The following is an 11922-nucleotide window of genomic DNA, read 5'->3' as shown; positions in this document are numbered from 1 at the left end:
AGACAGTACTGTTATGCAGATATGTCAACTGTTATGGGCCGCAGGAAGAACTGATTGAACTCATACCGCTAAAGGGCCAAACACGAGGGCAGGACATTTGTGAGGCTGTTGTGAGTTGTCTAGAAGCTAAAGGAAAAAACACCACTCACCTGGTGTCAGTGTCTACTGATGGGGCACCCAGTATGAGATGAGCACATTAGGCTTGGTGAATTTACTTCAAAAGTCACTGGATCGATAGCTGATGGCGTTTCACTGCATCCTCCACCAAGAAGCACTGTGCGCAGAAACATTCACCCCGAATGTGTTGAAGTGATGAACCTCGTTATCAAGATAATTGCGAACAGATTAAGCCACCGACAGTTTTGTTCATTGTTAGAAGAAGTCGACAACGCCGATCTCCTGCTGCACAACAAAGTCTGGTGGCTGTCCAGGAGAGAGGTGCTGAAACGCTTCGCTACATGTCTAGAGCATGTGAAAACTTGGAAGGCTTCCGCTATCCTGAACTGGAAGACCTCGATTGTCTGGGTATATTTTACTTCATGGTGGATATGACAAGTCACTTGAACACGCTGAATAAAACTCTCCAAGTAAAGGGAAGCACGGCCCTGCAGACGCTGGAGAATGTTTTGGCATTTGAGCGCAAGATGACAGTGTTCGCAAGAGATGGACAAAAAGGTACGTTCTCTCACTTCCCCTCCCTAAGAGAGTTCAAAAAAGCGAACAATCAAAAAAATTATGATTATTCCCACCGTGCCATCATTGCATCAAGCAAGCCTGATCTAGAAATTGAACTGGCCAACATAGTGGATAAAGATTTAAATAAGTTCAAAACACTGACTGCTGGCTGAGAAAAAACCCGAAGAGGATGAGAGAACACTGACATGGACTCTGTAAATGGCCTGTATTTGTTTAGCGCCTTACTATCAAATCAAATCAAATCAAAATTTATTTATTTATATAGCACATATTAAAACAACAGTGTTGACCATAGTGCTTCACAGTCAGTATAAGCATGAGACAATTAAAACAAACAATAAAACAGGGCAACAAACAATAGGCAACAACACAACAAGCTAGAACAGCCAACTAGTTAGAATCAAAAGCCAAAGTAAAAAGATACGTTTTAAGACGTGATTTAAAAGACTGGATAGACTCGGCAGTACGAATATGAACAGGGAGGTTATTCCAGAGTCTGGGTGCCACGGTGGCAAAGGCCCGGTCTCCTCTCGACTTCATTCGAGGTTGTGCTAGGAGCCTGTGATTGGATGATCTAAGTGCTCTGTTGGGATTGTATAAGTGGAGTAGTTACTAGTTCCTAAGGACCCCAAAGCGCTTTACACATTCAGTCATCCACCCATTCACACACTGGTGATGGCAGCTACATTGTAGCCACCGCCGCCCTGGGGCGCACTGACAGAGGCGAGGCTGCCGGACATTGACGCCACCAGGCCCTCTGACCACCACCAGTAGGCAGCGGGTGAAGTTTCTTGCCAAAGGACACAATGGCCGAGACTGTCAGAGCCGGGGCTCGAACCGGCAACCTTCTGATTACAAGACGAACTCTTGAGCCACGATCACCCACAACGACGCTGTCAAAGACGCTCCTAATTTTCTTTTTAAAGCTGCTAAGTTGCAGCTAAATGTTTTATTTATTGTTTTATTTATATTAAAGTGGGTTGGTTTTTATTTTACTTTTACACAAATATAGGAAGAACTTACATAGGCCTACAGTTCAGTTTAAGATATGTCAAAGCAGGCCTACAAATGCACACTGCACTTCTGTTGTTTTATTTAGTTTTTAATTTAAAAAAAAAGATAAAAACTTAAAAGTTTACAAGTTCTGTTATTTTTTGCGGCTCCTGACTATTTTTTTTTGGGCAGATGAGGGGGCAAAATGGCTCTTTTGATGATAAAGACCCCAGGATTAGAAGTTCCCAAGTCCGGATGGAGGAAACAAATGCAAAAGACTACCATGATATGGAAATGTTATGGAAGATTTTTTTTAAAACGGACAGACTGACAGCCATAACTCAGAAAAGCTGAGAAGATGGAGAACAAAACCATTTTTCATAGTACGATGTCTAAAACAAACATCCTCTGTGTTAAAGTTGCAAATTGATGAAAGCAGAATTTGCATTTCTTACTGTTACTTTTTTATTTCTCACTAAAAGGGACGGTCAGTAAAAACTAATAAATTCACCCCATAACATTTAAATGTTCAGCTTTAGCATGTCACACCTTTCAGTACCACCTCCACGTTACACTGTACTGCAGAACTGGTAGTCTCCAACATGCAGAATCAAAATACAAAGTGCGAAATCAACCATCACTCCATTAAACAGCAATAAGATTGAAATGCTACACAGGATCAAGGAAAGTACATTCAATATTTAGCTTTACAATTGCACAGAACCCCAGAAAAATGAAGTTTACCTGCATAAACACTCCACCACATGTGTGTTATACTTGAAATGTGCGATTGTTTTTTAATCACTCAAAGGGCATGCAGGTTAGGTTTAGCTGCAAAAGCTGCCTGGCTTCTAAAATGTACAAACTTCTAATACAGCCAACAAATATGAATGGAGAGTTGGAACAAACTGAAACCTAGTAGCAAATATTTCTGCCATTCGTAAATGCAGATACTGAATGTACAGGATTTGATGGTTAAGAATTTAATACCAGTTTCTTCTACAAATTTTTTTCACCTTCTTGAGGGAAAAGGAACCTGTCACACTCCTGGAACACAGTGACTTATGATGCATTTAACTAACAGCTTAACTCCGGACGAAAATATATATTTCATCCAACATTCAGAAAGTAAATCATCCTCAAAAAATAACTGTAATGAAATCACCCGGTCGTCCTGCAGAAATAAGTATTAGCATGAAGTATGTTTTTACAGTTCTGAACACAAACTAGTACAATGTGATCTCAAATCAAAAGACCAAACATTTTTTTTGAATCATCAAAACATCTTAGGCTACGTTCACACTGCAGGCGAAAATGCATCAAATCCGACTTTTCTGACCCTATGCGACCCATATCCGATCACAGAAACTGAGGTTTTGGACTTGATTAGCATATGGGGAGACAATTCAAACAAGCTAAACGACTCCGTGGCCATATATACCTCTGCATGGAGCCACTGGTCCAAACGAGGCCATTGTTAAAGCACGGGCTCTCTTTTTTTCTCAGTGTCGTTCTTTTCCTAATAATTTTTCAAAATTATGTCGGTTATGACTGTGCAGAAATTGATAGACTGCTGAAACAACACCTACTAGCTCTGTAGCAGCCATTTTTACTTCTATAAGCAGAGCGTGTTGTGTGTGACGTCTTCTTTTGCGTCTTCTTTTGTGCATGCCGTGAACACTAGAGCGCATTTGCTGTTGCATTTTATTTGTAGTGTGAACAACCAGACAAAAAAAAGAGTCGAATTTGATCAAAAAATTGGAATTTAGCATTAAGACCTGCAGTGTGAATGTAGCCTTAGTCAACCATTCAGTACATATAGATCAGTCATTGCAATAATTAGTCCAGCAGTCCGCAACCCCCAATCTGTGGCAAAACTTCAAATTAATCTTCAGGCTTAAGTCCACTATGGTCATCCAGCTTAAGTTAAGACACAAATGTTTGTTGGAAAACAGCCTGAGTCATTTCGTACCGCGAGAGTTGAGGCTCGGGTGTGAAATTGATGGTTTTCAGGGTTTTCTATCATTAACTCAGTTAACTGGGTCTTTTCCCTTGTTGTAGTTGTGTGTCTTATTTGGAAATATTTACGCATTATCATAGCGACCAGCGAGCATTAAGGGTCAGAGAGGAGGATGTTACTCTCAATGTTGTTGGCGCATTTCGGGAGGATGTTGCTAATGAAGTTACACACTTCTGGTGATAATTTGAAATCACAAATTAATAGTTTGCCCACCAATGTTGTCAGATAATGGCGCCTGACTCATCCAATGCTTTGTGAAAAATACCCCAGTCAATGGCTAGACCGCGAAAAAACCACGGCAAGGGTCTAAAATGTTTGGCATCATAAGCAGACTCCTTAGAAAGGAATCCACCTAAGACTAATGAAAATAAAGTATGTGCTAAATATAATCTTCCCTCACCAAATTTCTTGATGAGTTTAAGCGTGCAAACATGTCTCTGAGACAGTACGAAGAGCGAGGTCAATCCGTCGTGCACATCAAGAGAAACAGAATTACACCTTCACTCCACATCAGCAATGAGTAAGCACTATTCATGCTTTTAAAATACTCCTGCTATCTTCCAATGACAGCGGCAATGATAAAAAGGAACCTTTTAATCAATCTGTGGCAAAACTTCAAATTAATCTTCAGGCTTAAGTCCACTTAATGGTCATCCAGCTTTAACTCAAGATATGAATGTTTGCTGGAAAACAGCCTTTCTGACATCACCGCAGGAACGGATGAGGACAGAAACATAGATCCAAAACAGGTGGGACTCCAACATGATGTGCATGGCTAAATTTGATCAGAGACCTATGTTCCCCAAGCAGTCATCATTCTCACTGCCTCAACATCTGTCTGTTTGATGAAGGAGCAATTTTTAATAATCCTGCAGGTTCTGGTCGTGGTTCTGGTTGTGATTCTGAGAAGGGGGCAGCAGGCAGGTGACATGGCCGATGCCTTTGGTGACGCCCTCCCTGAAGAGAAGCTTAGCGCCCAGGCGCAAGTACTCGGGGTGTTTGATAAAGCGGAAACGAACAACAGCTCTCTCGCCAGTACGCAGCTCATCCTGCAGCAGAAATCCAAGGTTACATGATGTGGTTACATAGAAGCTTGAAAAATAATCATGTATTATGTAATTTCAAACCTTTCCATGAAGGCACTCCACAGTGGCAGTCTGCCTGACATTACCAACGTGTATGGTGACCTGTGACCCCCGACGGAAAGTCTTGGCATGGAAGAGCAGGACAATGGCAGCTTCAAACTGACAGCAGATGGTTGGGTTCATCTTGGGACTGACCATCACCATGCCCTGTAACACCAATAACACACTGATGTAACCACAGGTTGTTATCAGCAGTTGTAGAATATTTGCAGGTCTTACAGGTATCAAAAAGCAGTCCTTTATCCATTAGTGCGCAACTTGTTACGAATAAATTGAAATTTTCCTACAACTTGGTTGTGCACACTCTCAGACATTTCCAGGTGGTAGAATCCAAAACTAGCTTCTATCATCCATAAGTTCAAGCTCACAAGAGAAATGTTTCATTTTTGGATAAATAATATGCCCACCTTCTAATACACAGGTTGGTATTTGAAGAGCAACGCTGGGTTCACATCCATCAACATATACAAGTTGTCAAAAACAAATGTATCAGCAATTTAGCATAAAAACATTCGATGGAAAGACAATACACTTTCCTCACATCAAACTATGCAAGTTAAGTGCAATATTGTCTCCTGTTGTATTCAGTTTGAATATTGATGATCTTTCTGTCAAGTTAAATGAATGTAAGACTGGGTGTATGGTGGGTAACCTCCATGATGATTTGGTCATTTTGTCTCCCTACAGTCCTGGTTTGCAGTAGTTACTTAGTTTGTGCTAGTTATAGTGCCCGGTATGATATTGCTTTTAACCCTTAAAAGCATGTTATTGTGATTGTTACAACTAAGGAGGATGACAAGGTAAATTTTCCATCTTTTCATTTAGCAACCAAGTACTGGATGTGGGGAACAACGTATAAAACTTGGGTCATATCTTAACAAGTGATCTTTGTAATGATGATGATGATGTGAAAAGACAGTGCTGTGAAGGTGTACGAGCAAGCTAATATCTTGGCACATACATCTGGCACTTTTTAAGCCTATTGTACTTTAAAAAAAAATACGGGTCATTTATGGTGTAATTATAGTAAAGCCATAACCAAAGCCAAACTGCAAGTGGCTTTTCAGGATGCATTTAGAATTTTCCTTAGACCAATTTGGACACCTGCAAGTCAAATGTTTTTCATGAGCAACATCCCACCTTTTCATGCCTTACTCAGGAACTATATGTGCCAATTTATGTGTCATTTGAACGAGTCAAGAAATTCAATAGTCTTGTGAGTTTTGTCTTTGTTGTTTTTCTTTTAATTATATGGACAAATTTTCTCTGAAAAAAAAAATACAATACAAAGCTACATCATCTCTCTGAACTTGTGTTCTCACCACTTGTGGTGTCTGCAGTTTCACCAATGACCTTAAAAATGTGCAGAGACCAAAAATGTGAATTTCTGTTTGGATTACCAGGAAGTAATCTGAGGGCTCAAATTACGGTCAGAAAGATTTTTTTGTTTTGTAACGTTGTAACCCAAAAAATCTGAACATGTTATGTTTGTGCATCCATAGATAAGAATTTCAGTGTGCGTAAAAAAGATTTGTGTTTGTAAAAAATAATTACAAGTTAAAGCTGAAAGGAAGAAATTTCTGGTCAAAATTTGCACTTTTAAGTTGAAACTCACACAAGCGAGGGAACTTGAGCACAGAGTTACAACTACGCAGTCTGATTTACAAGTACAAAATATTTATGGCCACAGTTAGAGCCCATAGTAATCTGATAACAGCAGCTGTACTGACAGCAGTCCAGAGGTGCATGAGGAGATGACCTACAAAGGTACACTGTGCAAATTTAAACTGAGTGAAGTTGTTGAGTTTTAGAGTCACAGAAGAAGTCACTATATCAAGGAAAGATAAATTGATTGAGACACTTTGTATGTAGGGTTTGCAGAGTTTTTACTTCCTAGACAATTCTTGCATGTACGTTAGAACATTTTGGGTTGTCGTCTGTCCTTGCCAATTATAGAGATCCTTTCCTCAACACATTGGGGGACAATTCAAAACAACCGTTGCTTCAAGTTACCTCTTTATATTGTAAGGTAAAGATCCTGAACTAATAACAGAATACTCTGTATTTTTAGCATGAGTCTGGTCTGTGTTTCGCAGAGAAATTAAACACCATTAATAAATTTGAAAAACTGCGACCATGAAGGTCGACTGCGATCCTTCCCTCTGTGTTTTCCAAATTCTCAAAGGAACTGCAAAGTAACTTCCAGTATAAATAAAAGAGAGCAAACAAAATATGCAATATACACACACAGAGATGTATGAATTTGTGCAAGTTACATTTAAAAAAAAAAACCTGAATCCCCCTTTAAATCATCTCCTACATCCTTTCATGTCTTTAGGTGGCCTCTAACCTTGCGCAATAGTGAACGGTCAAAGTTTCCCAAAGCCAGCGTTGCAGCCTGTCCAGCCCTCAGCACTCTGCAGGCAGAGCGGTTCCTCTGGATACTGCCCACCTTCAGACGCAGAAAACGGCCCTCATCAGTTGGACCCACCACCAGCCTCTCACCCTCCCTACACATTCCACTGAAACACAGACCGTCACACAAACACAAACTGTTCTTAGTGTAATGCACGGCACTTTCCATGATTACAAAGACCTGCTCTGTGTCCAACCAAGGACCCGTAAAATGAAAAGCTGCGATATATTATCAAAGATTCTATTCTTATAAAAGTCATGTGTTATATATATCTCTATGAATATTTGGGGTTCCCACTGTTTCAAGAATAAAATGTAAAATAATATTGACAACATATTAAAGCAGACAGTGCTATCTCACCTGTACAGAGTTCCTCCAACCACAGTCCCAACGTCAGGAACTGAGTAGATCTCATCAACCTTCAAACACAGAAACGATTAAATGTCAGTCTGTGCTTTCCACACTCCAGCATGCAAGTCACACACACGTCTCTACCACATTCTATTAGGGGCTGGTGTGTGTGTGTGGTGTGTTTTTGTTTTCTTTTTCCTTTTTCGGCGCAGGGTAGGCAGGGCGGTGATTCGCAGGATCACCAGCACACCTGTGGCAAATCAGGCCGGAGCTTTTATAGGGAGCTGACATCTGGTGTAAGAGTATTGCCTCTTCCACAAGTAGTAATGTGCGAGTTCGCTCTCTAGATTGGCATCTACGACCTGCCGAGTGTTTTAAGATCTTATTTTCCTTCCACCAGCCTGCCTCGCTCCCCGACTGCCTGTCTGTGCCTCTGAAGACTGTTTAATCGGTCTGAACTGGGAATCACCTTGCCTACCAATTCAATTACATTCAAATTCTTAATTACTTATTCCCCAAAGGGGAAATTTGTTTAGCAGCAAGACAACAATAAGAGTAAACAAAACAATAATGTTAATAATAATAATAACAATAATAATAATGATAAAAAGCCATTAAGTTATTTGACATTAAGGAGATGGGTTGCACCGCGAGCAGCCCACACACTCCACCTGCCTCAGCCTTTGTTCCAGTTAAACTTCTTTCCGAGTCTGTAACTCAGTTTGTGCCAAGTAAGCTCACCAACTCTCCTCCTAACTTATTTTCATCCTTGCCTTTTGTGTTCAGTCTCTAATTCTGTTCTCCTCCCATAGACCGGTCGAGTGCCCTGCCAGTTTTCCTGCACACCCCCGAACTGTGTTTGTGTTTTCTCTCTCTGTCACTGTGAATAAAACACAGTCACTGTAAACACAACACTGTCACTGTGAAACCCCTGGGGCCCGTTCTTCATACGTCGCTTACTACATCCAAGATCAAATGACACATCCAAGATCAAATCATCGCGCTAACCGTGAGCTCGCTAATCCGGTTCCCCGAACACACCTGCTGTTGACGATTACTACAGCTGGACGCAGTAATGTGAGATCACTGGGTGTAGTAAAAGGGGCTACGCATCGATAGTAGAAACATTGATCGGCAACCCTCTGATTGGTCGGCGAAAATGTCGAAGGAGTGCGCTCGGCTCGGTATTTTTCGGCAGCAGAGCAAGAACTCCTGAGTGAGGGATTTCAGGAGTTTCAGAGTTTAATCAGAACGCAAGGGAACACTGCAAAGGCTGCAAAAGCAAGGAGAGAGGGCTGGCAGAAAGTTGCTGACAAATCAAACTCGTAAGTAATTTAATAATAATAATAATAATATATTGGATTTATATAGCGCTTTTCAAGGCACCCAAAGCGCTTTACAATGCCACTATTCATTCACTCTCACATTCACACACTGGTGGAGGCAGCTACGGTTGTAGCCACAGCTGCCCTGGGGCAGACTGACAGAAGCGAGGCTGCCATATCGCGCCATCGGCCCCTCTGGCCAACACCAGTAGGCGGTAGGGTAGAGTTATCATATCACACCATATTATCCAATATTATATTACATTACATTATATTATAATATGTTATATTTTATCCTCTTTCACATTAGAGCCACGACAGGACCCACTAGAACATGGGAACAGGTAAAAGTGAAATATAAGAATATCCTACAGAATGGTAATATTTATCACTTATATTGCTTTTAGTCTCTTGGAAAGAGACCCTGGAATAATCTGTTTGTTTATAACAGCAACCAAGAAAAGGGCAGAGCAACAAAAGACAGGTGGTGGTCCTGCACCCCCTCGTCAACAAGTTGGTTAAGTAAATAATACCCTCACGGGAAAATCGATATCTCTCTATGAGCACACTGTCGCGCTGAGCTAAAGGATCCTGTCTGTCCCGCAATATACGCTGAATTCTGAAAACTCTCCTTATCAATCTTGCACCTTCTGCAATGGGTGGCTCGCGTATACGGACAGGACATGGCTGCGACAGACTTCCCAAATCCACCTTCGCTTTTATAGCCGTGGTCTCTCATCTTGATTACACGAAGTAATTTACAATTGGTACTCTGAAATATGAATTAAATCTGTAATAATCACATACATGTAATAGAATGTTAATAGTACATTTCCCTTTTTTAGGAAATGACCTGTATGTATCTGTGTGAAATCAATAAATGGATCAGGTGCTGCATTATCTTTAGTTACATTGATGTTATTTATTTATGGTGAAACAGTGGTGGAATATCGCTGTTGCTTTCGTATAAATGAAGCGGACATACCTGCGTGGCCGCGATCTAATCCTGTTTACATAAAGTAAACCTGCTCCCGAGCAGGTTTACGCTTACGGCTCTGTTGCTATGACAGCAAGTCCTGGATGAGCTTCGGGGAACCGACTGATCCAAGATCACGCGAAATCGTCAACAATCTAATCCGGCTAACCTACTTAGCGAGGTACGAAGAACAGGCCCCTGGTGTCTGCGTGTTCTGGGCCCACCACAGTTACTACCTAACACATTCTTTACCCTGTGCCAGGGGTCAGCAACCTTTAAGACCCAAAGAGCCATTTGGACCTGGTTTCCACGCAAAAGAAAACACTGGGAGCCGCAAATACTTTTTGACATCTGAAATGAAGATAACACTGTATATATTGTTTTTTACCTTTATGCTTTGTGTGAACAACTAAGGTGTGTTGCTTATGAAATCCATGAAGTGCTACAGAGAAAATTACATTTTATTTATGTAATTAACACATTTTGAACTCTTAAAGAAATATAACAAAAGGAAAGACACCCAGCTGAACGAAAATGATCCAAGTAGTGAACAAAAACTGCTGTGAGCCGCCACCCTTATATCGCCTTTGGGCTTTTGGAGCCTTGACCTGATTTTTAAAAAAGCACTATGCTGCTAAAAGAGGAAAAATAGATATTTGCAAAATTCTGCCTAAATATGTATTTTTCCTGGTTAATGTGTGTGGCGGGGTGTGGTCTGCAGCGCCGCTGCAGGAGAGGCCGACGCACCTGAGCGGCACCCACGATCACGCCTCACCGCCTTAACGTCTGCGCTATCTATGCTGTTGTGTTGTTGTTGGTATATGTCGGGCTGTGAGCTGAAAAGCTACAGCCGGCTGTATGCGTCAGCAACCGTGTGTGAAAAGTGGTCAATAAAGAGATGCTGAAAAGCATGTTCATGCAAACATCGCCGGGTCTGCTGTGATATGTTTACAACGGGACTTCTGCTCCTGAACCTCTGCGCACAGCGTCTGCAAATCGGGGCTGTACGAAGTCACTTTCATCTTTACGCAGGACTGTAAGCTGTCCTCTGTGAGGCGTGAGCGGTGTTTGTTTTTAACATAGTTCACGGTGGAGCTGCTGACATAATGTGGATCTATAATTGGCCTACCTGGGGTTGAAAGTCTCGATAAATGCGCGGCGTTTCGGCGGGTACACCGGCTTCCGTGAGTGTGACGCTTATTTTGAGCGATGAAAAAATAATAGAATATAATTGTATTTTTATATTTCAATATCACAATAATCTTCCAATTAAAAAAGAACTAACATAAATAAATTACACTTCAGCTAAATACTTCTAATTTGTTTGCCCAAACCACACGGAGCCGCACTACAAGGACTAAAGAGGTTGCCGACCCCTGGCCTCTACTTACACTGTGGTAAACAGATGCTGCACAATGAAGAGTGGTAGTAAGACTGCGAGTGCAGCTGCAGTAATGTAATAATTCATCTGCTTGCTTTCCTGAGTGTTTGGCTGCTAGCCTGTTCGTTACTCCACTGCCACTTTCCCATGCTGTGAAACTCAGTACTGTCATCATTACACTAATCCAATCATCTTCTTGCCCGCCTTCTTTAAAGCCAATCAGCCACTCTGTGTGGTTTAAATCTCAGTGCTCTGTCATTCCCTCTTTCAGGTTCTCATTCGTGTAACCCGATCAGAGCTCCATCTTCCTCACCACAACCATCTAGACTGGGAGAGGTCTTATCCTAACTCTTGTCACGCCTGAGAATCTTTTCTGCCATGATGGTCCATCAGAGTCTAATCGCCAAATACATTAGTTTATCTGTCACAGTAAATCATGTTCATATCATCCAAATGATCTCTAGTTATTGAACTGATGTTGTGGGGAGACATATCTGTTTTGGTACTGTGGGAACTCAACTTCTTTATATACACACGTATATAAGGAAATAAATATTTCAAATGTCAAAATATCTGTAAGGGAAATAATTACATTTAAGTTCAAACTTGGTTTGGTGTA

The 11922-nt window shown here is 41.2% G+C and overlaps 1 protein-coding gene across 1 annotated transcript in view; it reads right to left on the bottom strand.

Moving 5' to 3' along the window:
- Positions 1–933: 933 nt before the first annotated feature.
- gtpbp2b (GTP binding protein 2b) overlaps positions 934–11922 on the bottom strand; it is a 31944-nt gene continuing 20955 nt past the window's right edge. The window contains exons 9-12 of the mRNA XM_080879400.1: positions 7631–7689; positions 7205–7376; positions 4837–5001; positions 934–4758 (exon numbers count right to left, since the gene is read on the bottom strand). Of these exons, the coding sequence (XP_080735526.1) occupies positions 4570–4758; positions 4837–5001; positions 7205–7376; positions 7631–7689 (585 nt within the window). The 3' untranslated portion in view covers positions 934–4569. The remainder of the gene's footprint in view (positions 4759–4836; positions 5002–7204; positions 7377–7630; positions 7690–11922) is intronic.

This window comes from Rhamphochromis sp. 'chilingali' (genome assembly GCF_963969265.1).
Source record: "Rhamphochromis sp. 'chilingali' genome assembly, chromosome: 4".
NCBI classification, from domain to species: domain Eukaryota; kingdom Metazoa; phylum Chordata; class Actinopteri; order Cichliformes; family Cichlidae; genus Rhamphochromis; species Rhamphochromis sp. 'chilingali'.
This window is presented reverse-complemented; position numbering and strand designations above follow the sequence as displayed.